A 26,779-nucleotide genomic window follows, 5' to 3' on the forward strand; every position below is an offset into this window, starting at 1 on the left:
AGGGAATGGGCAGGTGAGTGGGAACGACGGTGGTCGATTACAATCTACATGGGTTCTTGGGTTTAGCCTGACACCTGAGAACTATGATTGTCTGGATCCATAGAAGATAAATTGTGAATATATTATATTCTGTAAGATCAGAATATCCTTTTTTTTTTTTTTTTTTTGAGGTAAGGTTTCACTGTAGACCAGGCTGACCTGGAATTTACTGTGTAGTCTCAGGGTGGCCTCAGACTCACTGGCAATCCTCTACCTCTGCCTCCTGAGTGATAAATTAAAGGCCAGAGGTTGGTGTCATCAGGTGTTTAACTGGATCACCCACCACTGGGAAACATGATTGCTCACTTGAATCGAGAGCCCCAATTTGCTAGTTTAAAACTGTTAAAACTAAGAGGTAACAAAAGAAAGGAAAAAGACCACATTTGGTACTGTCAGAGCAAGCGTGAGCAGTCATGGGGGCTGATGGGAAAAGGAGGTCTCAGGAGAGTCACTGTGCCAGCTCTTTCTGAGAAATGTACCAATGAGCGAATATTGAAATCCTCCAGAATTTTACTGGCAGGGTTTTGATTTATTGTGATGGCTTTAGAACCAGAAAATGTTCATACTTTTTTTTCCTAAGGCATACAGGGGATCAGTTATTATTTTTTTGTTGATTTTTTGAGGTAGGGTCTCGTTGTAGCCCAGGCTGACCTGGAATTCACTATGTAGTCTCAGGGTGGCCTCAAACTCATGACAATCCTCCTACCTCTGTCTCCCGAGTGCTGGGATTAAAGGCGTGTGCCACCCACTAGTTCTGAGACCAAGAAGATGATAAAGTGTGTGTAAAGGGTGTGGCTATAGTCAAGGGAAGGCATGAATGATGCTCCTAGACAGGTTAAGGGTGATGAGCTAATACAGTCAGCTTCTGAGGGGACTGCATGCACGTATTCAAGCAATTCAAGTGGGAACTATCTTGTAAAAAACAGTGTAGCCATTCCTAAACAGACTTTTCATTATTACCCAAATGATATCTACAGGGCATATACATTATGTGCTGTAAGCAATCCAGAGAGGATTTAAAGTATCGATGGTATGCACAGGTTGCTTGCAAGTCCCACACCACTGTACATAAGGGACTTAAGCACTTGCCGACTTTGGTGTCTGCAGGGTGGAGGGAGGGTCCCCAAAACCAATCCTTTAGACACTGAGCAGGCTGCACTTCTTTTTCCAGGTGTGTCTTTCTATAGAATGTTTCCCTACAAATTCTGACAATTGCAGGGTGGGGAGGAAGCAAGGCAGTCCTGAGTGGATCCAGCCCTACTGACAGACAAAGGCAGAGGAAAGGATCATGCTAACAATCTGCCAAGGGGTTATTTTGGGGGAACACAGGTACTGTTAGCAAAGATACTTCCCCTGGCTTCCAAAAGATATATTGGAAGTTTTAGAGGAGACCTATTTCTATCAATTGACAAAAGGCCAAAATATCAATGCAATGAAAATGAAAAAAATGGCAGTCATTGACCACAGTGCAACTTGTTTCCTTACCAAGTTTGTTTGTCAGAACAAAAACTAAAATCCATTCTCCTGGGGTGTTTGTCTCCACCTCACCTTGTGAATCCCAGACGTGTACGGAAGTGTGTTCGGATCTGGTTGAACTTCTTCAGGAAGTCTGAGTAACAAGAGAGGCAAATGGGGGAGTTCAAGCTTGTGGAAAGATTGTTGCAAGCTTCACTTACACAAGAGGTGTGGCAGTGTGTACGTGATGATACACACAAATGAAGACATGCAGTCTCTGCCTTCAGGAATTTCCTATTAGGGGAAACAGGCAGCCTGGTACAAAACAGGCCAGCAAGGTTCTAATTCTGACTGGCACCGGATGGCCCATGTGAATGAGGGGAAGCACTGCCTTGTAACAGGACGATGTGAAAGGAATTAAGTTTAATTGGCATGTATCTAAGAACATTCCAAATAAAAATCATGTCTGGTTAGCTGAGGCTCCCGAAGTACTGCTTGGAAGGAATCTTTTAAATCTGACATTTCAAACTTATTTTGACATGAAACCTGCTAACATTTGCCAACCATCCTTTAACTGATCTTTAGAACTGTCCTACCATTAAACTGCACTGTTAAGTCTTTCCTTAGACTCCACTACTCCCCCTCCCTTTGTAACACATATTTAGTACTCACGGAGTTGGCATCCTTTTTTCTTTTTTCCGAAAGTTAGGGTCTTGCTGTAGCCCAAGTTGGCCTGGAATTCACTATGTAGTCTCAGGCTGGCCTTTAACTCAGGTTGATCCTCCTACCTCTGACTTCCAAGTACTGGGATTAAAGGCATGCACCACCATGCCCCGGCCCCTACTTTTTTCTTTTCTTCCAAATATTTATTTGTTTGAGACAGAATGGGCATGCTAGGGCCTCCAGCCACTGCAAATGAACTCTTGACACATGTGCCACCTTGTGCATGTGGCTTATGTGAATACTGTGGAATCAAACCTGGGCACCTTAACTGCTAAACCATCTCTTTAGGCCCCTCTCTACTTTTCATACTTATTGAATGCTTACCTATTAAATGCTTTTCTCATACCTATTAAATGCTTACGTGAAACAAAAACAGAGCTAGATTAGATGGCACCCTGAAACTTTAGAGTTCTCTGAAAATATTCACCAGTGATGAGGACTGAGCAGGATGCAGATAATGCAGGTCATTCATCACATCACAGTGCAAACAGCTGCTAAACAAGACCTTCAAAATGAGATTCATGGCCTGGGGAATGTAGCCTAGTGGTAGTGTTTGTCTAGCATGTTCCAGGTCCTGAGCTCCATTTGCCAGCAGCACAAGGGGAAAAAGAGTGACATGAGACCACATGCTTTAGCCCATATTCCATCAGATTCCAGCAGAGGCCTGCGGCTCAGGCAGAATATGGACAAGATAGAAAACCCAAGAATAGCTACAGAGGGCAACTATCCAACTGTTTCTTTTTTCAGTGGACAATTGCTTCTCTTTTCAGCTCTTCTTTGACCTTGATGTTTCTTTAGCTTCATTTCCACTAACAGTGGGATTATTCAAGAACAACTCTGACTAGTTCATGCTAGTTTTCTCGAATTTCCAAATGCGTGTGCATTATTATCCAAGGAGACAGAATAATCAATCTTGACAAGAAAGCAGTCGAGCTACTGGTCCCGTGCAGTTTGGTCCAGGCGTCAACTGCTGTGACACGCTTGTTTTCCTTCAGTCCTCTGAAATATGTGTATGTGTCTGTGGTAGTCTGAAAGTATGTGTTCCATTGACTCAGGCATTAAAATTCAATTTATAATGTGGGTCACCAGCAGCCTGGCTGGAGGAGGTATTACTGGGGGTGGTGGTGGATACGATTTCCAGCCCAGAGGTATGCAGAAGGGTCTCTGGGGGTCTTGCTTGCTGCTTTCTGGTGTTTACTGGCTGCTGCTGGTGTCTCTGCTTGGATTTATGACTGGGAGCCAGCTTCTTCTGCCACTGATGGAACTTTCCCTGAATCTGTAATCTTGAAATAAACCCCTCCCTCCCATATACTGTGTTTGGATGTTTGTTTCAGCATCGTGGAATTACTTCATTCTTTCTCAGGGCCTTGTTAGGTAGTTCTGGGTGACCTGATACTTACATAGCCCAGGGAAGCCTCAAACTCACAGCAAGCTTCCTGTCTCAGACTCCCAGGTGCTGAGATTACAGATGCATGCCACTCCACCCAGCTTGGATCTGGTGTGATAAATGTCTTATAGATCTGGATGCTTCTGTCAATGAGGACAGTACAGGGAGAGGCTGGTGGGTGTTGCCATGCCTGAGTCCTGTGATGTGAGCAAAGAAGCCAACAGATGCTGTTCAATGACTAGTCAAACCCAAGATTCACAAGGCTTGGCAAATTCAGTATTATGTTGGTTATATCCTGAAATATAGTTAACACTGGGGTAATACACTAATCAAGTAATATAAATAAAATTACTCAAGATAGAGTTATGAACCAGCTGATCAGTACTCAAAGAGAATCATAGCATGTACACAAAGTAGAGAATAAAATTTTAATAGTATCAAAATCAACACTTTTTTTGGGCCAATTTAGAACTTACTGGAATAAAGTTTCAAAATGTTACTTGGTAACTTCTAAATCAAGCCAGAATTATACATACTCTGTATATTACTTGAGAATATACAAGTACATCCCATGATAACATGCAGACATGGAAACGAGTACTGTAAACCCAAACCACCGTCTCTATGGATGCAATCTTGAACTGGAAGCGCACATGGTCAGTACTCAGAAGATCTATTCTGAATGCTGCTCTTTCCTGGGATTCACCTAAACTCCAAGTGGTCAAACTCGACGGTTTTCTCAGCATGAACAGAAGGAAGCAGACATACTCCTTTGGTTATGGGAACATACTTTTCCTTTTAGTCAATGATAGAAAATCAAAATGCTTCACAGAATTCCACTCTCTTAAGGTAAAGGGCTCTTCACGTTCCAGTGGTTAGGAAGGAATCCCTTTAGGCTGAGGCACTGAGTTTTCACATCACCTACAGCAACATAAGCTCAAGTACCTTTAATGACAGCCATACGACAGTTTCATTTTTCCTGAGAAAAAAATGAGACCTACTAAATAAACACGCTGTGAAAATGACCTGAGTTCATAGGAATCTCTAAATTCAAATGGCATTGCTTCAGCTTTGCTAAGATCTCATGAAAAGCCTTTTATAGCAAGGGTTTCTCAGTGAGCCAAGGACTTGGTCACGGAGCCTTGGAATTTTTAAACACTAAAAAGAAATGCTTTATGTTTGCAGATTCAGTGAAAGGCCCAAATAGCCAACAGTTGTGATGGTGAGGAGGGTGAGGAGTAAAACCCACAAGAAGCCAGACTCCACCATCTTACAGGACAGGAACCGAGGAATTGTGGGCAGCCAGCTGCGCTCCCACTTCACCATCATTACTGGACACTAAGTCAAGACAGCACCTTTAGCAGAACCTAGAGGAGGTCCCTCAGAAGTGAGGGCTGGGTGTGGCAGAGATGGCTACTGTTCCCTCCTGAAGTTAACTGCTCCTCTGCATGTAAGTACCCAAGAATTTATTGTAGGTTCATTTCTTCAGTTTGTTACTGTTTGGAGGCTAAGAGGTTACAAGTGACTTATCAGACATTAAATAGCATAGAAAAGGGCATATGGTCTGGCTTCATGCCAAGCATTTCTAATTTGCTATGTCACTTAATGCAAGGCACTTTAGTGTTTTGGTGCCTTGGCATATTAGCGTGGAACATAAGAATACCACTCACTCACCTCAAGGAGCGACTTACACAGATCACCGAATGCACACTTCCTATAGCACTTTGAGCTCCTCAGATGAAAAGCACTGTGGAAACAGTTACAGCTGAGGAAAATCTTCCCAGTGCCTATGTCGCCATGCTTTAACACTTGAAACATTAAAAGTTAGTGGCACTCCATCTGGTTATATATGTTGGCTGTTTGGCACACAGATGTTTACATATTTGAAGTACTTGAAATATTCTCTTATCCCAAAGAACGTACTAATTTTCTAATGAAGTCAATGAAATATATCCAATGTAAGTCCTCTGTGTCAAGTTTAGAAAATTTTAGATTTTTGAGGTACATGTGACATAATAAAAAGTTCATTTTTAAGAAAATAATTGAACTAGTGTTGTGTGAAACATTTTAATGGAAAAAAAATACTTCAAGTATGCCACAGTGTCATATATTCATCTGAAGAGTACAAAGATGGAGTTCTGAGAAAAAGGGCCTCAACATTATAGAAAATAAATGTGGTTCTTAAATTATGCTCAAAGGAAACACTAAAAAAATGTAATGTTTCATACACTGAAATAAAGCAATTGGTTAGATAATAAATTATAAATATAGTAGTTCAAATATTGTTTTAGTATTAGGTATTTTTTAAAGACAAATTTCAAACAGTTGAAGTTCTTTCAAAGGAACTGTGAAAATGGAAGTTTTCACAGAATCCAAAACAATGATGCCATATTATAATCTTTACACAGAACATTTTAGCTTTGTAACACATTGTGATTAATACAAGAGTCAACTCATTACTATGCCTTGATATCTTGGAGAACTGGATTGTGACTGACGTACATCTTTTACATTCAGTTCCTTTCTCACTTCTAGTCTTGATTCTCTGCAGGGGTTCTGCCATACTCAATCAAAATGACGGAAAGTGACTTCTTTAGGACTGAAAACATTAAAAATGTGGTTTTTTTAAAAAAACAAAATAAAGTGCTTTTAAATTCAAACATTTCTTGCTCTAAACAAAACTGGAACTCTGAAATCTCTGTATCTTGACACATTTTAACAAGAAAACAAAATCAGTTTTGGGCCATTAATATCCTTCAGGAGTTCAGATTGGATCTAAATTGGGTTTTGCCTCATTATCATGCTCATGTTTGTACATGAATGTTAAAAGAAAGAGGGCGACATCCAAGGACGACCAATAGGCAGTATGTGATGTGACAGCTGACCAATAGCGGCTCTCCACAAGGCCTTCTCGGAGTTCAAAATCAATCCTGTGATCCAATTCCACTAAAAAGAAAAAAAATTACATGAATGAAAACAACAGTATCTTCAATATAAACTTGTTATAGTTAATAGTAAAAAAAATAGTAATAGAAATGATTCCCCCCCTTTTTTCCTGAGATAGGGAAGACAAGGTCTCATGTAGCCCAGGCTGGCTAGATAGCCAAGGATGAACTTCATCTCCCAATCCTCCTGCTTCTACTTCCCAAGTGCTGAGATTACAGACATATGCCACCATGTTCAGCCCACCTTTCTTTCTTTCTTCCCTTTTTTTTTTTTTTCCCGAGGTAGGGTCTCACTCTGGCTCATGCTGGCCTGGAATTCACAATGTAGTCTCAGACTGGCCTTGAACTCACAGTGATCCTCCTCCCTCTGCCTCCCAAGTGCTGGATTAAATGGGTGCACCACCACACCTGGCTAGTCCACCTTTTTTTTTTTTTTCGAGGTAGGGTCTCACTCTAGCCCAGGCTGACTTGGAATTCACTATGGAGTCTCAGGGTGGCCTCGAACTCACGGCAATCCTCCTACCTCTGCCTCCCGAGTACTGGGATTAAAGGTGTGCGCCACCACGCCCGACTCCTTTTTTTTTTTTAAAAAAAAAAATAACCAACTTGTTGCTCAAATTTCATGGGACACTGAAGAGAGCCTTAGTAGATCACAATTATTTGGTGGAGTTCATTCCTTTGCTCAACAGGGAATAACAAGAAAAAAAAATTACTTGGTATCATAGCCTATTTTTAGAGTAGAAATATAATTGAGTTAAATCCTGATTACTACTCAAACTCTGTGCCTCCCTTAAGAATTACAGGTCAGCACTGCATGCAAAATGCCTGAGGCACTGGGACAGATCACTCAAATGTCTCTTCTTTCAGTTAGGGATGTCCCATATGCCACCTGCTACTACAGGGATACCTTTGACAACAGCCATTTTTTTATAGTCCAAGAGAGTTTTCTTCCCCAAAGGCAGCCTGCCTCCTGTGCATCTATTCAGTATGGGCTAGCTTTGACCTGGGGCATTCCAATGCTCGTTTAAATGTGTTCAAAAGGAAGACTCACTGTGTGGCTGGAAAAATTAAAGTAAGAAAACAGCAGTGACTTGAGGGAGGAAGGACTTTGAAGGTGTTACCCTCAAATATTCAGTTAATTCAAATACTTGTTAGAGAAATATCACCCTAACTTGTGATAGGGCTCGGCTCTAAGTGAATCTTAATGGGCTAGCGAGAACATACTTAGAAAAATGACACTATGATATTCAGGCTCACTTAAGAGCATTTCTAAACCACACAGTATTGTGAAGGGTCTTTTTTGTTTTTTCAAGGCAGGATAACCTGGAACTCAATCTGTAGTTCTAGGCTGGCCTCAAACTCACAGATATCCTTCTACCTTTGCCTCCCTAGTGCTGGGATTAAAGGTGTGCACTACCAAACTTGGCTGATGGGTTTATCTTACAAACATAACAAGTCACTAGCAGAGACTTTTGAAAGTTCCACTTTGTTCCTTTGTTTGCAGTGCCAAAGGAAGCCAAAGGTGAAACCTGACAAAAACCAAGAAAGATGCAAAATAAAAATTGGGTTGTGATTTATTCTGGGAACCGAGCAGTCACACACAGGAAATCATATCACTCTAGAGAATAATTTAATATAAATGCTTAATTAATGTTTATTTTAAATGGTGTTTATTTCATAATAATTGTACTTGGTAATATGAAAAATGTTCATGCAGTTGTTATTTTTCTTTTATTTATTTATTTATTTATTTATTTTGAGGTAGGATCCCACTCTAGCCCAGGCTGACCTGGAATTCACTATGTAGTCTCAGGGTGGACTCAAGCTCTCAGTGATCCTCTTACCTCTCTGCCTCCCAAATGTTGGGATTAAAGGTGTGCACCACCATGCCCAGCCTCAGTCGTTATTTTTCTATTTAATTATGCCTTTCTAACAAGAAATTTTCATGATTTATCCACATATCCTCAGAGAAGGTTTATACTTGAAGGATGCAATGACAACTAGGCTATAAAATACTTGTAAAATATATTAACAGAATCTTTTGACAAAGTTCTTCACTTTCAAAATATCTGTTATTAAAATAAGACAATCTATACTAAGTCAGAAATAGTAGAAATCCCTAGGAACCTGTTAGGAAAGAAGATTCTAAATCTAAGTTTTGTATTCCATGGGCCTTCATATGAGATTTGTAGACACATTCCAGCACAACAGACCAGAGGAAGAAAAAAGAAAACTGCCAGTCTTAAGCATAATGAAAAGGAGTCAAGATGAAGTTGGTTACAAAGAGAAAAGACAACAAATAGAAGAGATGTGTGTAAGGTAAGTAAAGACCTTGAAGTTATAAATATAAGGATTCATTGTCAAATGCTACTGAAAGGTTTTCTAGTCTAGAATTCTTTTGTTGATATTCTGTTTTACCATCAAAAGGGGGATATTTTTTTCTGTTCCAACATGTTATTTGGTTCCACTTTGATTTTGTTTCTGAAATTTATTTGTAACATGCTGTACTGCTGTCTTAGACATTCTAAATGAGTTATTAAACTTTTTTTTATTATATGTACCTGTTATTCTTATTACCTGTAGGGATGGCCATGCTTTCCTGGCTCATGGAAAATACTTAATAAAGAAATTGAATGTGTACAAGCAAGGAAGTAACAATAGTCAGTTTTTGTGCCTGGCTCTTTTTTATGCAGATTAGTGGTCTAACTGCTTGGGCAAGTGATGGCTGTTTTGAGATGTGAGGGCTTCCTTAATTGCAGGGAAAACATATAAGAGGATTATTTTTACCTCTTCCAAACAGAAATGCAAAAAGCATAAATAAAGTCACTTCTTTATGGAACAAAGGCCAGAGACATCACTTATATGAGACTATTTCTTGAAGGGAATTCATTGTCAGGCCAATGCGATCTGCTGCTATGCAGGGGGAGGGGGAGCCCGGCTTCCTGTACTGAAACATGGTTTTGGAATTTGTATCTTCTTCTTTTTTTTTTTTTTTCCCCCAATGTGTGTGTGTGGTACATGCATATGTGGAGGCCAGAGGAGGTTATCAGGAGTCTTCCTCTATTGCTCTTCTGCCTCATTTCCTTGAGACAGGGTCTCTAAGCGAATCTGAAACTTGCAATGTTTTTTCAGTTAGATTGGCTGACTAGGGAGCCCCAAGGATCCTCCTGTGTCTGCCCCCTCAGCACTAGGGTTACAGGTACACGTGGCCATGCCTGGCTTTTTATGTGGGTGCTGGGAACTGAACTCAGGTTCTCATGCTTGCATAGCAAGTGCTTTTACCCACTAAGCCATCTCCTCAGGCTTTTGTAATGTGCTTTTTCATAAGTGAAAAAAAATTATGAAAATTAGTGCTAAGTTATAACATTAAATTAAATGTGGTTAAAATACCAAAAAACCCTGAACATTTTTTAAATGAGGACATAATTTACTATCAAAAGGGAAATAAGAGAAAACAACTGAAAAGAAATGAGATGTTAGCAAAATAATTTTAAACCATCAAGGTTAGTCCTCAGTGATACATTAAGAATATGCTGGAAATTAAGAGAATGAAAGTAACTCTTGGATCCAATACTACTTTTAAACATGAATCTATCCCTATAATGTATATTAAATATTTGTGCTAGATACAGATAACAGCTGTGGTACATCTACAACAGTGTTAATGTTACTGATATGTGAAACAAACAGGAACTCATTGTGCTCTGAAACATATAAGAATAGTGAACTTCTCTGAAACCTTTAGGGAATAAGTGAAGAGAGAAACTGACTAAATACTTTCTCCTCACTAAGTTTCCTTCTTCCTGGGAGTACGCAGAAATACCATCTATCCCAGCATATGAAGTGGCTCGTCAGTACTCAGCGTTCAGGAATACTTCCACCTAAGATTAGAATAGTCTATCATGGTAATATTGAAGTTGATCTTGCAGAAGAACTGACACAACTTTTCAGTGAGCAGAAGAACTCTCTAAGTAGACCACTTATAGTGCTCTGAGCGCTACTCCTGACATATACCATACCGAGGGCATTATCTTTATTCTGCATTACATTTTCCGGAAAAAGAAGTTGTGGGAGATAAAAGAACGATTCTTGAAGTCTGAAATCTGTGAAAAAAAACAAACAAAATGCTGTAAAGATGAGGCTGATAGTTAAAATGGCCTTCAATGTTGCAGTGGCCAAAAAGCTAGAGTAATATTTCCAAATAAGCTGATTAAGGCTAGCATACATGAAGAAGCACACCTCTTGGCTTTTGTGAAGAACAGTTTTTTGTGTAGAAAATGAAAGCATAATTAAATTTTGAAATATAATGTCATATTTGTTGATAACCCAGATAGTCTTCAAACTTCTTGCTAAGTTAGCCTGTAACCTAGAGAGGGGAAAAAAAAGCTGCAAGAAATAGATCGTTTCCTTTCGTAATATGTTACAAACCTGGGGACACAAGAAATGAAACCCAAACTCTTAAAAATAATCCTAGACTTTGGAAAAGAAATGAAGAATAGCTATGAAGATGTATCACTTTGATGAGCATACAGAAGGGCTTGAATGACAACACTTACTCTTCAAACAGAAAAACCCAACTGATCATGAATTCAAAGTCTCATCCTCTTTACCTTCAGATAGTCAAGAGAATCAAAGACAGTGGCTTCAGAACAAAGGTTGTCAGAACCAAGGCAATCAATGTGAGGAGAAGGAAAGAAGCCTAGGCCAAATCATGACATTCAAATTCCAGAAAACAGAGTTAAGGAAGAAAAGGTTTATGATTTGCAAGATACAATCAAGATAGCAACTATCATGTAAGACATTTGTCTAAGTCCAGATTACATAAAAGATCATATTATGGAAGCAAGTTGAATTAGTAAGGCAAATGTTGGGGATTTGATTTAAAAAGCAGAATCCTACTGTGGTAGTAGTCCAGATTTAACAGTCATATCTCTGTCTAGAGATGGATAAATGTAACTAAGACTCATGGTTAGTTAAGATTTAGTTGAGACTATAGTGAATGAATTTACCATTAAGACTAACAAAGAATTTAAATGCAAGCATGACCAAGTATGATTGGAACTGTAGCTCAGCAGTACTGTGCTTTGCTTGCATAGCAGTACTGAGAAAAAAAATGGGGCTGCAAGAGGACCAGAATATGTGTTACAGGTGTTTACTTAAACACCTCTACTAAATGCTACTGACTGTTGGTCTGGAAGAAGAAATAGGAGGGTTCTCTATCACCATTTTAGCATTACTATGGTAAACAGTAAGCAAGTTTTCTTTACTCCAATCCTGTAGATGTTTTCACACCATTTTCTGGGGCTGACACTCCTACTTGCAAGTCCAGCTCCATCATTTGTCCTACAATGTGTCAGCATCACTGCCGTGCACTGGCAACATGACACAGGACTGCCGCCTCACAACATGCTCTCGACACTCCTCAGAAGTTAAAGGATTTTTTTTTTTTGTAATATTGTTTATTTATTAGAGAGAGAAAGGAAAAGAGAGTGAGAGAATGAGCATGCCAGGGCCTCTAACCACTACAAACGAACTCCAGAAGCATGTGCCACCTTGTGCATCTGGTTTATGCACATACTGGGGAATCAAACTTGGGCCTAAAATTTAGGCTTTGCAAGCAAGCACCTTAACTGCTAAGCCATCTCTCCAGACTGATGTTAAAGTCTTGATATCTGCATGTTACTATAGAATTTTATGCATTCACAATCACATTTTAAGAAAAATGTTATTAACTAAACATGAAAACTTAATAACAGTATAGGAACTCAAGGGACAAACAAAATGTAAGTTTTTTCTTCAGGTTTTTTTTGCATGTGTACATACGTGGTGAGTATGAGCAGATGAAGCTTGTGCGTGTAGAGGCCAGAGTCAATGTTGGGTCTTTCTCAATAGCTTTTACCTTATTTTTTTGAGACAGCGTTTCAACAAGCCTAGAGTTCTCCTGATTAGCTGGACTAGCTAGCCAGCAAGTCCCTGGGATCTTCCTCTCTCAGTGTTCCCTGTGCTGGGAATGCAAGCGTGCGCCACCACTGTGCCCATCTTTTATATCAGAACTCAGGCCTCCAAGATTATATAGCAAAGATTTTGTCAACTGTGATCACTTCCCCAGTCCAAAATAAGAGTTTTATGTAAATACAAGTCTAAAACTAATTTTCTAGACATTGTTCAAAAACCTTGCAATCATAAAATTTTCAGTACTTAGTAAGATTAAATAAATGCTATTGGCCCCAGTAGGAAATGTCTAATCCTGTGACTAACCCATCCTGGAGTGGGGTGACTGTGGGGGAACTAGGCCGCTCTCTTCTGTCACGTTCAGACTCGTTTCCCTTTAAGTGAGCTTCATGGATGGCAACAGCTGCTGGTCCTTTAGAGCAGCAGAGGCAGTAAGAACACAATGCTGTAAGTAACTGAAATGAAGGACGTTTAAAAGTGACCAGGAGGAGAGATGGCTCAGCAGTTAAGGTGCTTGCTTACAAAGTGATGGCCTGGGTTGGATTCCTCAGTACCCACATAAAGCCAGATTCACAGCTCATGCATCTGGAGTTTGTTTGCAGTGGCAAAAGGCCTTGGTGCATCCATTTTCTCCCCCTCTTTCTCTGCTTAATACATAAATAACAATATTTACAAAGGTGCTATTTTGGGCGGGAGAGACGGCTTAGTGCTTAAGACACTTGCCTGCAAAGCTTGGCGACCTAGGTTTGATTCCCCAGTACCCACATAAAGCCAGATGCACAAAGTGGCGCATGCATCTGGAATTTGTTCTCAGTGGCTGGAGGTCCTGATGTGCCCATTCTCTTTCCTTTCTTCCCTCCCCCCTCTACTTGCAAGTCAATGAAAAAGTTTTTAAAGAAGTGATCAAAGAAAGCAAGTTTTCCTCCAGACAGGAAATGGTTTTTGGAATCTGGTCCCCCTATACATCCAAGGAACAGTAAGACTGGATGTTATTTACTGAGATGTTTAAAAATAATGTCCAAGCTTAGACTCTTAGAAGCAAATGTATGCTAAATTTATTAGTACTTCATAGATATATAAGAAAGATTTTAAATTTTGTAAGTCTACTAGACAAAATTAAAGTTCTACCCTAATGCTCAGTCTAACATAACTACCCACTCACTCATTCCTTGAATTCCCTACTGAGCACCAGGTAGCCAGGAGAGGACTGGAGGCCCTGCAGTAGACTCACTCAACTTCCAAGCTTTGAAGGTTCGTAATTAGGCTGCGGGTGGGAGCATGGGATCGGCAGCAGGATGGCTTTGCAGAGCAGCTTTCAAAAGTCTCAAGACCTGACACAGCACAGATTTGAAGCAATTACATGGAATCTAAGACCCAGATGATCATATTCATAAAAATATACCCTGAAAACGTTAGGGAGTACTTACCCCAAAGAAATGAACTTACACTTGATATTTCAGACCCTTATGCCACAATGCCCTTGTTAAGATTATCTACTAGTTTCTAATGTGGAAACAAACTGCACTGACCTAGAAAGTTATCTTAAAAATCTGAGTACAAGGTAAGTACTTTTTTTCTTTAAGAGCTAAGGGACATTTCTGATCTGCAAGCTGACAAAGCGAATATCCTCAACTTTCCTGTCTTCCTTAGTTATAAAGACATAATGGCATCAACTCAAGAAATGAACTGTATGAACTAACATGCGGAGTCAAGAAAGCCTGAAGTGCTGTGTGGCAGGGTCTGTGTGGCCACGGTGGTAGTTGGCGGAGAAGCGGCCACCTTCTTCTCATCTTCCATCATGTCTTTTGATGTCTCAGATGCCTGTGATGTTGACGAACGTCCAAATCTGGAGAAGAGCATTCCTCCGAGCCCCTTTCCAATGCTAGCAGCTCCTGCATTTTATAAAACAGGGTAGTCACTTTGCTGACTCACATTTCACTATAGCCAACTGGTAGAGGGACTAAGCACTGCCACTTCTTTCCAGGGTGGGGGACATAAGAAAATTATAATTTCTACTGTTGGTTTCCAAATAAGACTGGTGTTCAAAAGAAGGAAAGTTGTATAAGCTCTAAGAATATGACTTATAGGAGTATAAAAAAGAATAAAGATATTATTTTACTCAAGTGATGGTTGCTACTGAAATACCTGGCAAGATTAAAATCTCTAATAAAATAACTGTGCCATAGACAAGGGCTTATAGTCATTCAAGTAAAGTGGATGCTATAAAAAGCCAATCTGTGAGGCCAAACAGTGCCACCTTGTGGCATTTTACATAAAGGCAACTCATGACCCAAAGTAACAAATTCAAGTAGTATATAATTACAAAGTTTCAGTGAAATGCCAAAGTTTGTGCTGGCACTAATTCAAGGAGAAATTAAACATCCCTGTGGCTCTCAGGAAACACAGTGGAGACTTTCAGAGCAGACTGTGGAGCTAGTGGGATGCTCACATGCCAGGACGAGAAGTGGAGGAGCATTAACAAGGAGAATTCAGTGGAGATCTCCCAGTGATAGGACCAGAACTAAAATGAGAGGTTTGGCCCACAGAATGCCTATTCTGGTCCTTCTAGCTATCTCATGTGCTGAAACTGCAGGATCTGATCTGATCAGAGAACTTTACAGCTTTTGGCCTTTATGCATTGTCAAGGGCAGTTGCTTCTAGAATAGTAACTGTTTTGTAGTAGTATATTTCCAAGTTCCCCCAATTTAATACTTATGCATGAAGTACTTACATTCATAGATAAATACTTAAAATAAATTACCTAATATGCTTGCTTTGCCTATGTTAGTTATAGATTCTCCATAGTGTCGGCGCGATAGGACAGGGGAGGTCACAGGGCTTGGAAGAGCTGAGATGCTTTCACTCTCTGACACTGAGGTAGGTTCTTTAGCTGGGTTGAGGAAGCTTGGCTTCATGTGCTCATATGGTAAAGGATTTGAAGTGTTGTACCAGTGGATCTGGACCGGTGAAATGTTGCTGTAGTGTTTCAGTATCAGTGGTTCTAATCTATAGGCCTTCATTAAAACAACATCAAAGCACAAAGTTTGGATTTTAGTAAAGTGGTTATTTTTATTCTACTGCATGCTAAGAATATCTCTAAGCAGGAATTAAGAAACTAGTATTTCAATCATGTATTTCTATTTTTTCCATGGTTAATAATGTGTTCTTAGTCTAATTACACATCTTTAACAATGAGATTATAGAAAAAAACCCAACAACTTGAGTTAGTTTTGACTAACAGTGTCCATTAATTCACTTTCAAAGAAATGGATAAAGTTTTATTATGTCCTGGTATCATTTAACAATAATATTTATGCCAATCTCACAAGGTAGAAGTAGTAAATGATAATGCAGAATTCAGCAGATAAGGTTGATTTTTACTATTTTGACCTCTTTTACTTGACTTAAAAGCAGATGGCTAATACTACAATAAATTAGATGCTAACATAAGACTGCTGTCTAAAGAAGCGGGGAAAGGTGATGGACATGGCATCTGAATTCCCCAAGTGCACATTCAGGCCTCTGTCACCTCTGACTGATGTTGGGTCACAAGGTAGCACAGCTTCCATTTCCTGAGTTGTAGGAAGGAGGTAAAACCCAACTTACTGGGATGTGAGGAAGAGCAGATAATATCTGTAAAACTTCTTAGCATGTGGATCTAACAAACTATTAGAAAACTCACAGAGGCCAGAGAGTATGGATCAGTGGTAAGCGCACACTTAGCATATATGAGGCTTTGGGCTCCATCCACAGAACTAAACAAACAAAACCATAACTTAAACTGTACAAAGACTAGAGCTCATTGGTAAACTCAGGATCCCTTTTAAATTATGAGAGAATGGGTCAACTAAACATGTTAGTGAAGTACTTACTGTCTGGTTGGGTATTTTCACATATATTTTACCTAATCCTAATAATCTGAAAAAAGAATATTTTTTCTTTTTCAAAAAAATTATTTATTTGAGAGAGAGAAAGAAAATGGGGGAGGGAGAGAGAGAGGGAGGAAGAGAATGGGCATATCAGGGCCTCCAGCCACTGCAAACAAACTCCAGACACATGCACCACCTTGTTCATCTGGCTTATGTGGGTCCAAGGAAATTGAACCTGGGTCCTTAGGCTTTGCAGGCAAGCACCTTAACTGCTAAGCCATCTCTCCAATCTCAAGAACATTATTATTATCTGCATCTTATAGATGAAGATAGTTTTTGTAGTATCTTGACCAAGATTGTACAGTCTGTATTTGAAACTAATACACAGACTTCTAGTTGTAATTCTAGCTGAAATTTACTTCCAGTTCTTCAATTCTATCTAATAAAAGTTCATTTTCTAAATGTGGTAGTTATGAACCTTAAACACGATTTTCTATTCGAGTGGTTTAGTCAATATTATATTTATTTGGTACTAAAAATTTTTCAAAAGACTTTACATAACTATAATAAATGCTATTTTTCAGGGAACACTAAATTTTACTATTTCTACTTGTTAAACTATGTTTTTAATTATACCTATGCTTTGTCTCCAACAAGATTTAAGGAAACTTATTTTGGGGTGCTAGGGAATTGAACCAAGGGCCTGCAGCCTATAAGCATTTTTCTTTTATTAAAAAACAAACAAACAAAAAAACTTTATGGGGCTGGAGAGATAGCTCAGCAGTTAAGGCGCTTGGCTATAAAGCCTAATAACCCGAGTTCCATTCCCTAGTGCCCATGTAAAGCCACATGCACAAAGTGGTGCATGCGTCTGGAGTTTGTTTGCAGCAGCTGTAGGCCCTAGCATTCCCATTCTCTCTCTCTGCTTGAAAATAAATAAGAAATTTAAAAAAATAGAACAAAAACTGGGAAAATCCACTACTAAACCCTTCCACTAGGCTAGGTGACTTTACTTTCTCACATTTACTATATAATAATTTATGCTTTCATCTTTAATAAGATCACACACATTTTAATGTTATAGCATGCTTTAGAAAAAAAGCATTTAAAGCAAGGCTTATTTTTGCATGTATATACGTAGGCGGTGTGCCTGCATGTGTGTACATGTGCATGTAGAGGCCAGAGACGGATGTCAAGTGTCTTCCTCTATCTTATTTTCATGAGATGGGATCTCTTACTGAAGGAGCTCACTGCCTTGATGAGACTAGCCAGCCAGGGAATGTCAGGGATATTCCTGTCCCTGCTTCAGAAACACTGGGATCAAAGTTGTGTATCACCATGCTCGTGGTCACATGTGGGGTGCTGGAGATTCAAACGCAGGTCCTCATGCTTACACGGTGAGCACTTTACACACTGAGCTCCTAATGTAAGATTTTAAGATTTAAGGACCCTATGTCATTGGCATTGTAAGTGGTGAAGGTTTGAAAATTAAGTATGCACTTGTCTCTTGTTCTGTCAAGGATACTGTTTTTATACTTTTGTTTGTTTTTCAAGGCAGGGTCTCACTCTAGCCCAGGCAGACCTGGAATTCACTATGTAGTCTCAGGGTGGCCTAAAACTCATCATGATCCTCCTACCTCTGCTTCCCAAGTGCTGGGATTAAAGGCGTGTGCTACCATGCCCAGCTTATACAGTGTTTTTATGCTATAAGTTAAAACACGAGCCGATCCTCTCTAATACATTTCACTTCATGAACCAACACGTGTTAAGAATGAAAACTTTTGCAAGTCAGGTAAATGAATTGGTTTTGTTACTTGAGTGCTATCTGATAAGGTTTCTTACAGATTCTTCTAGGAACAGTTTAATATTGAGGGGGGAAAGCCTACATTGCAACTTACCACTGGATCTGTAGGATGAAAAATATTTAATAAGCGGTTACAAATCTCTCTCGGCAAAATGTGGTCTTGACTACCAGTATTTCCTGGTCGGATGCCACGCAATGCCAAAAATACAGCTAGTGGGGATCCCATACAGAAGAAATTCTCCACCTAGAATGAAAAGGCCATGTTCATTTAAAAAATGAAGTGTTATTTGCAACAGAATCTGAGCATAACATGTTATACAACAAAAGACAAAAATTATCTCTACATATATTTGTTTTTCATAAGCTTTATCTACACTACTTGTTGATTATATGCCAATCATTAATCCTTCTAGACTAATCTATTTTCAGGAAGAATTTACTTATTTTATTTTTGTTTTTTTGAGGTAGGGTCTCGCTGTAGCCCAGGCTGACCTGGAATTCACTATGTACTCTCAGGGTGGCCTTGAACTCACAGTGATCCTCCTACCTCTGCCTCCTGAGTGCTGGAATTAAAGGTGTGCACCACCACACTGGCCTGAGTTTTCTTATTTTAAAATCTAATCGAAGTTTAAAACCGAGGACCAGGAAGGCCATTTCATCATGTTCCTATGACAATCGGAGGTTTCCTGAGCGCTGACTGTCTGTCTACACAGGTGCAGTGATGGGCAAAGACCAACAAGGTAGAAATGCTGTGCAGTTTATGACCCTGGGATGGGGGAAGGCAGTGCACAGCAGAGGGAAGGAGTGTCACAGAGCAGTGAACATGAGTAATTCCACTTTGAGGACTTTTAAGGGGGCAGAATTTGCAGAGGCCAGTCAAAGACAAAAAGGATTCAAGAATCAAGGTTGAAGGCTGGAGAAATGGCTTAGTGGTTAAGCGCTTGTCTGTGCTGCCTAAGGACCCCGGTTCGAGGCTCGATCCCCCAGGACCCACATAGCCAGATGTACAAGGGGGCGCATACATCTGGAGTTCGTTTGCAGTGGCTGGATGCCCTGGCATGCCTATTCTCTGTCTTTCTCTGTCTTCCTCTTTCTCTGTCATTCTCAATGAAACAAATAAAAATGAACAAAAAAATAAAAAAAAAAAGAATCAAGGTTGAGAGGCTGAGGCTAGAATGACAGACCAGAATGGCTGTCTACATGAACTAAGGCAGAACAAGAAGGCATGTAGTAGAAATAAATAAATAAATTTATTTATTTACCAGGAATAATTTATTTATTTACCAGGAGGGAGGGAGAGAGGGAGGGAGGGAAGGGGGAAGAAGGGAAGGGGGAGGGAAGGGCGAGGGAGGGAGAGAGAGAGACAGAGAGACAAAGAATGGGCATGTCATGTCAGGGCCTATTGTCGCTGCAAATGGACTCTAGGGGTGTGTGCCTTTTTGTGCATCTGGCTATACATGGGTACTAGGGTATCAAACCCTGGACCATCACACTTTGCAAGTAAGTGCTTTTGACTGCTAAGCCATCTCTCCAGCCCCCTGGTTGATTTTTTTTTTTTTGAGGCAAGCCCAACAGACTGGCCTCCTGGCAGATTTTTGAAAAAAGAAACAGATGATTGAAAAACTGATTGTGGTGGAAAATGTAGTTGGGATGATAATATTTAGATCTCTAAGAAAGCTAAACCTACTCTTGTTTCTGATTAAAGAAGCTTCTCTTTTCAGATGGTGGTAACCACTGGGGAGACTCAAAATTCACCAAAGTGCTGAGAAGAAATGACAATGGCATATCCAGCACTAAGTGAGACAATCTCTACCACACCCTCCAAGGCTCAGTGACCATTGAGGAAGAGGTGGTAGAAAGAATGTCAAAGCCAAAGGAAGGGGTGTATTCATGACTCCACAGTGGTTGATGCTACCTATACAAGACCTGCATAATATAAGAACAAAGAAATGATGACATAAAAGTCGAAGAGGGAATAGTTGGAAAGAGGAGGTTCAGGAGAGGGGAGACAGAGGAGGGTGGTTGGAGGGAAGTACGATTAGGTCACGCTATACATATGAGTGGAGGTTGTCAATAAAAAGTTCAAATAAAAATTAGAAAATCAAGAAAAAAAAAGAAAGGTGAATTCTAGATAAGTAACTAAAATAAATAAATAAAAAGAAGCTAAGCTTATTTTATTTTTTTTGGAAGTGTCTCACTCTAGCCTATGGTGACCTAGAACTCACTCTGTAGTCCAAGCTGGCCTTGAACTCACGACAATCTGCCTACCTCAGCCCCCCAAGTGCTGGGATTAAAGGTATGTACCACTATGCTTGGATCATTAATTTATTTTATTTTAAAACATTTTTATTTATCATTTTCAAGCAGGGCGAGAGGGAAGGAGGGGGAGGGGAGAGAAATGGAGAGAGACACAGATACAGATCTGGCTTTTCATGGGTACTGGGTAATTGAACTGGGTCTGCAGGCTTTGCAAGCAAGCAGCTTTAACTGCTGAGCCATCCCTCTCTAGCCCAACCTTCTACTTTCTGAACGTATTGTTTTCCACACGTCTGTGTTGGGTGTTTTACTTGATTGCGTCTCACTTGACTTCTGAGACATCTGGGTCACTCATTACCGAACTCACTGACTGGGCTAGCCACGTTAGCCAGCAAGCTGCTGACATCCTCCTGTCTCTGCCTTCCCTGCCCTGGAGGCCTGTGAATGTGCACTGGGGACCCAAATCCAAGTCCCCGTGCTTGTGCAGCATCTTCCCAGCCTAAATATGTGTTAATTCTACATAGTCATGATTTCTCAGATCTGTTTCAGTGTTTCTTCCTGACCACCCCAGATAACTTGGTGTTTCTTAAGGCTCTATGAAGTTATATCCCTCCACACTTTGCTTATACTATTTTCCCCCTTAGTTTTCATTTACTTACTTGCTTGCATGTGTGCGCATGTGCCTGTATGCGCACACCAGGGCTTTTTGCTGCTGAAAATGCACACTAGATGCTTACACTGGTTTTTGTGTCCAGCTTACATGGGTGGCTTGGGAACTGAACACAGGCAGGCTTTGTAAGCACATACCTTTAACCACTGAGATATTTCCCTTGTCCCCATACTGTTTCTTTTATAACGACAAACATTTCTCCTGTCACTTAGCCACCTCTAATCTGAGATCAAGTACAAATGTCATTCCTTTGAATAGCTTTCCAGACAAAATCAAAATTTCCTTTGGCAAGTATCACTCTGTAACCTACTAATGACACCTATAATTTTGTTATATATCTTACGGCCTGGAGAATCATCTATGATTTTCCTTTTAGAACCCAGGAAGTCTTCTACACACAGTGTTCAACAACTTTGCACGACTAAACATTCATTGGTATGATAAATCATGTTTTAATGTTTAAACCATCCTGAGATAAATAATGAAAACTGATACTCTTTCCTTACCTTAAATTTTAAGGCAGGTGTTTGTGCTATGGACGATGCCTTCAATCCATGGAGTCGCTCTTCTATTTCCCTCAGCCTAAGATTACAACATACACATTTATAACCTCATTATAAACCAGCATTGTCAGGTGCCTACTACTTTAGGAAGAAGCAAATGACTACATTCCCTCACATCAACCCCACTGGAAATTTCTAATAAATGTACCTGCTGTACTATTCAAGGTTTGCAAGCATTTATAAAACAATGAACAAGTGAAAGTCCTTGTGATGGGCCTGGGAAGACAGCTCAGTGGTTTAAAGGGACTTGCTTAAAAAGCCTGCCGGCCCAGGTTCAATTCCCTAGTATCCATGTAAAGCCAGATGAAAAAAAAAAAAAAAGGTGTAAGAATTTGGCATTCATTTGCAGCAGCAAGAGATCCTAGTGCCCATATGTACACAAATAATTATTACAAATTCCTATTTAGTGGAGGGAGTATAGGGGAGGAGGAAAGGGAGCGTGGTGAGAGAATATGATCATGGTATACTCTCTATATGTATGGAGGTTGTCGATCAAAGGTAAAAATAAAATACTTACGACATCCAAAATAGGTGTGTTGTTTTGTTGGGTACTGAACTCAGGGCCTTGCATGTGCTAGCAAGTGCTATACCACATGGGCTTCTTCCCCAGCTCACTTTCATTTTTAATGTAAAAATGTATTTTGGTAAAATACCAGACATATATGTACCTTTAAAAATTATAGTTTTTGGTCTTTTTCCCATTGCTTTTCCTTTTGTTTCTTTCTTGGTCTTTCAAGGTAGAGTCTTCCCTCTAGCCCTAGAACTCTGTCTGTAGTCCCAGGATCCCCTCAAACTCACTGTGATCTTTCTACCTCAGCCTCCCAAGTAAGCGCTAGGATTAAAGGCATGCACCACTGTGCCTGGCTGAATTTTTATAACAATTTGTTTATTTGTCATATGACAAACCAGTCTAACCCTTTTCTGTTGATGAACATCTGCGTTATCAGTTTCTTTTTTTGCTTGCATTTAATAAACAACTCACCTTAGTTTTTTGTTGAGAAAGTTATAGTTCATTTTCTAATTTTTTTTTACGATAGGCTCTCATATAGTGAAGGCTGGCCTTGAACTAATGTTCCTTCTGTCTCTATCTCCTCCCTAGTGCTGAAAGGCACTACCACACCCTGCTCTAAGCCTTTTTAAAATTTAAGTTTTGTTTATTTATTTGAGAGAGAGAGACATGTGCCACCAGGTACACCTAGCTTAGGTGGGCACTGGGAAATCAAACCTGGGTCCTTAGGCTTTGCAGGCAAGTGCCTTAACAGCTAAGCCATCTCTCAAGCCCCGCTCCTTTGGTAAACAAAGTTTCACTGGATTTATTCAACTAAAACGCTGTTTTGAGGGTTGTCAAATATGACACCTGTTTCAAGATTCATAATTATTTTGCTATTACACACACACACAATTTATGTGTCTCACCTTCTTAATAAAATCTTTAGACAACTGTTCTAAGAGTAAAATAAATCCAAGATTTCTCAGTAAAAAATTTGGCTAATTGATTCAGTTTTTAAATATATGTTAAGCTATCAGAATGGATGGTTTTTAGTTGTTTATTTGTGTCAGTAAGAGGACAAGGAAGATGGAACATGCAACTATAAACTATGAAGACAGGAATGCAGCAGAGAAACCAGGCATAGTGGTGCATGCTTTTAGTCCCAGCACATGGGAACTTAGGAGGCTGAAACAGGAGGATCTCTATGAGTTCCAGGCCAGCCTGGGCTAGAGTGGGACCCTGCCTCAAAAAATATATATATATACACACATACATACAGAAGGTATGTAGCAAAGAGTGAAAAGGGAGCATAAGGAAGGATAAAAAATTATGTCATTATAAAATCTGTTTAAAGAGATAACACAAATAAAAGTACATTTGCCAAGAAAAAGTTTTAAAACTACTTTCAGAGTAACAAATAAAGAAATAGCCCTATCTCTAAATATTAGCCAAAGCCACCAGTGAATACTAACTGTAGACATTTCAATAAGATTCTATGTACTGACCCAGCCTTGGTTTCAGATTTCGCTTGTAGCCAATTGTGAGTAAAGACAGGAGGATAATAAAACTACTTTAAGTTATAAAAAGGCATGTAATGAGTATGAAAAATTAGTCTGTCTAGCTTGAGTGATATAGTAGCATGTCTTGTAATCTTTCATCTTGAACAATGTTATGGCTGAATGTTATATAGTAGCATGTTATCTAGTAATCTTTTACCTTGAACAACACATGCTTTATCATGAAAAATCTTTTTCCCAAAAGCCCTAGTAATTCCATAAAGACATTGTTTTTCAACATTGATTGACTTTCATTTTTTCGGTGTGTATGTACCATATATGGTGTATGCAGATGCAACCCGCCTTGAGTGTACACAAGTGTGGATGCCAAAGGAAGATGTCTATTGCTCATTTACTTATTTCCCTGAGGCAACCTCTCCTGGACCTTGAACTGGCTGACCACAGTCCCAAGAATACTCCTATCTCTGCCCTCAGCACTGGCATTCCAGGCATGTGTGGTCATGCCCTGCTATTTAAATGGGTGCTTATACTTGGGTGGCAAGCACTCTTCCTCACTGAGACATCTCCCCAGCCCAAGACATTTTCAGTTCTTTCAAAAGATAAGATATTTTACCGTCGTTTGGTTATATACAGCTCATCAAGAAGATGTCGTTCTTCATAACTCATCCACCGTTCATCAGGCAACTCTTCTTCTTTCTGCAGCAACTGTTCATAGAGTCGAACTGGATTCCAGCCAGTCATTATGTCATAAGTGATCACACACCCCAATGAATGGGACACTATTGAGACTTTACCCCCTTTTTCTTCAAAGTCTGGATTCCGAGAACAGAAAAGGGAATATAATCGATTCAGCTCTTGCTGAAGGCCTTTAACTAGCTGTTTGAAATAAGAAAACATTATCATATTAGAGTTATTATTGAGTGCTATAAACTCTACTTCTAATTCAAATGTATTAAGAAATAAAGTGAACATTACTGACCACATATGCCTAGGTGTTTTATGAATCTACTCTGTTGCTTTAAGATCTTGTAAGAATAAAGGTACATATATCCATCTCACCACTACAGCATACACAATAGCAGATATGATCCTCACAGATCCTTTTGTAGGCTTTAAGCCAACAACATGAACCATAGGTTTGAGAAATAAGCTCATGCAGATTCCAGGAACATTTCCAAAGCCCCCTGGAAATTTCCACTCTTTTCAGCTTATCCATACATAATTCTAAATTTTTGTACCTTGGTGGTGGTTTTTAGTCATAGTAAATAAAAATATGAATATCTGAGCTTACAACTGGCATAGTAACATATATATTATTCAGTTAGAATAAGTTAAGAGGTCATTATATAGTTTTGAAAACCATTTAGCATTCAAAATTCTCATTATGTTGGTGACATAACTATAAATAAAAACAATTTCTATGGCTAAGAATCAGGATCTGTTTAAATATAAGGTTAATAATGTGGGAGGTAACTTTGTACTTTATAAAACTATTTCCTTTGAAGTTGAGTATTCATAACATCACTGAACTATTACATAAAATCAGATGAATATTACTCAAACCCATCTCAGTCCCTGACCAGAGTTTTAAGGCAGTCTGCTCTCCTTCTTACTATTACTTAGGTTTATTTGATGATAAAATTTGAGCGTATACGTAACTTCTAATATAACTTTAGCATGCCAGTTGTTACTCTGCCAAAGAAGTTATTGGTTGCTTCTAGTTACAATCTAAAGAATTAGCTTCCATGGACATTCTCCTGATGACATACGCTGGTAGTCACTTGAACTCTATGATTGGCAGGGTCTGTGATGACATGAATGAAGGAATGGACTTCTCTGCTGACATCTTAGAGCTGTGTAAAGCATCACTGAGGGCTAATTTGAGTCAATGAAACTGTGTAGCATGTCTGATCAAATGTGTTCAGCCAAGGAAGAGAAGGATAAGATGAGCTGGTAGCATGTGGAAGGATAAGGTACCTTTTCTCTAACGAGGATAACCTAAATTTTCCCTTATTGGATATTTAAATTTTTTGCTTAGGAAAAGAAAAAGAAGGGGCTGGGGCAATAGCTCAGTAAAGGGCTTGCCTTGAAAATAACAGGACCCGAGTTGGATCCCCAGCATCCATGGAAAAGCTGGGTATAGTGGTGCATGCCTGGAATCAAAGAGCTGTGGAGGCAGACAGGGAATCCCTAGGGCTTGCTGGCTACACAGTCCAGCCCAATCCATGAGCTTCAGGTTCAATGAGAGACCATGTCTAAAATAAGGCAGAGAGCAACTGAGGGAGACCCCCAATGTTCATCTCTGGCTCCCATGTGCACAGATACATGTGCCCACCCATGCATGAGCACCACAAATATACACACACACAACAAAAAACACAATCCTGTAAATGTGTAACTTGAGAAGTACTGACAGAGATCCCTCACCAGTGATTACTAGCAGCTAGCTAATTAGAAGTATCTTCTCATGAACAGCTCAATCTCAGGGTTCAGTGACCTCTGAGGTAACCTAACGCAATGGCTGTGGAGAGGAGTTTCTTCTGTACCACATCTGTGGCAGCAACCCAGCACCCACCCTCATGAATTGTCTCCATCCATGTGAAAGTGAATACTGAATCTTTTTTAAAATTTTAATTAAGCACTTTGGTTTACAGGCTTTTTAAAAATTCATTTTTATTTTATTTATGAGAGAGAGAGAATGGGCATGCTAGGGCATTCAGGTGCTGTAAACGAACTCCAGACACATGTGACACCTTCTGCATCTGGCTTACATGGGTCCTGGGAATCAAACCTGGATTCTTTGGCTTTGCAGGCAAACTCCTTAACTGCTAAGCCAATCTCTCCAGCCCTTGAATCTTTTTAAAAGGCAGTTTAAAAGGTTACTATAAATGTCTTCATTACAGTAAACAAACTTGCACTCCCCTGTATATTCTATTCATTGATTCTTACTTTATTTCTTCCTAGTATATTCTATTCACTGATTCTTACTTTATTTTTTCCTAGTTAAATGTGCAATCTCATGTTAAGTGGACTGTAAACTGCAGAATCAACTTTCCTCTTACTGTATTTTTGGGTGTGTGCATGTATATGGAGAGCAGAAGACCACCTT

The 26,779-nt window shown here is 39.6% G+C and overlaps 1 protein-coding gene across 8 annotated transcripts in view; it reads right to left on the bottom strand.

Moving 5' to 3' along the window:
- Positions 1–4,018: 4,018 nt before the first annotated feature.
- Ddhd1 (DDHD domain containing 1) overlaps positions 4,019–26,779 on the bottom strand; it is an 81,722-nt gene continuing 58,961 nt past the window's right edge. For 5 of the 8 annotated variants that reach the window (XM_045154515.1, XM_045154510.1, XM_045154509.1 and 2 more), the window contains 7 exons: positions 24,284–24,546; positions 21,607–21,682; positions 18,269–18,418; positions 15,263–15,515; positions 14,202–14,393; positions 10,569–10,652; positions 4,019–6,550 (listed from right to left, as the gene is read on the bottom strand). In XM_045154515.1, the coding sequence (XP_045010450.1) occupies positions 6,369–6,550; positions 10,569–10,652; positions 14,202–14,393; positions 15,263–15,515; positions 18,269–18,418; positions 21,607–21,682; positions 24,284–24,546 (1,200 nt within the window). In that variant the 3' untranslated portion in view covers positions 4,019–6,368. The remainder of the gene's footprint in view (positions 6,551–10,568; positions 10,653–14,201; positions 14,394–15,262; positions 15,516–18,268; positions 18,419–21,606; positions 21,683–24,283; positions 24,547–26,779) is intronic. The other 3 variants (XM_045154511.1, XM_045154517.1, XM_045154516.1) reach the window with 1 other exon arrangement.

Source organism: Jaculus jaculus, chromosome 7, assembly GCF_020740685.1.
Source record: "Jaculus jaculus isolate mJacJac1 chromosome 7, mJacJac1.mat.Y.cur, whole genome shotgun sequence".
Taxonomy (NCBI): domain Eukaryota; kingdom Metazoa; phylum Chordata; class Mammalia; order Rodentia; family Dipodidae; genus Jaculus; species Jaculus jaculus.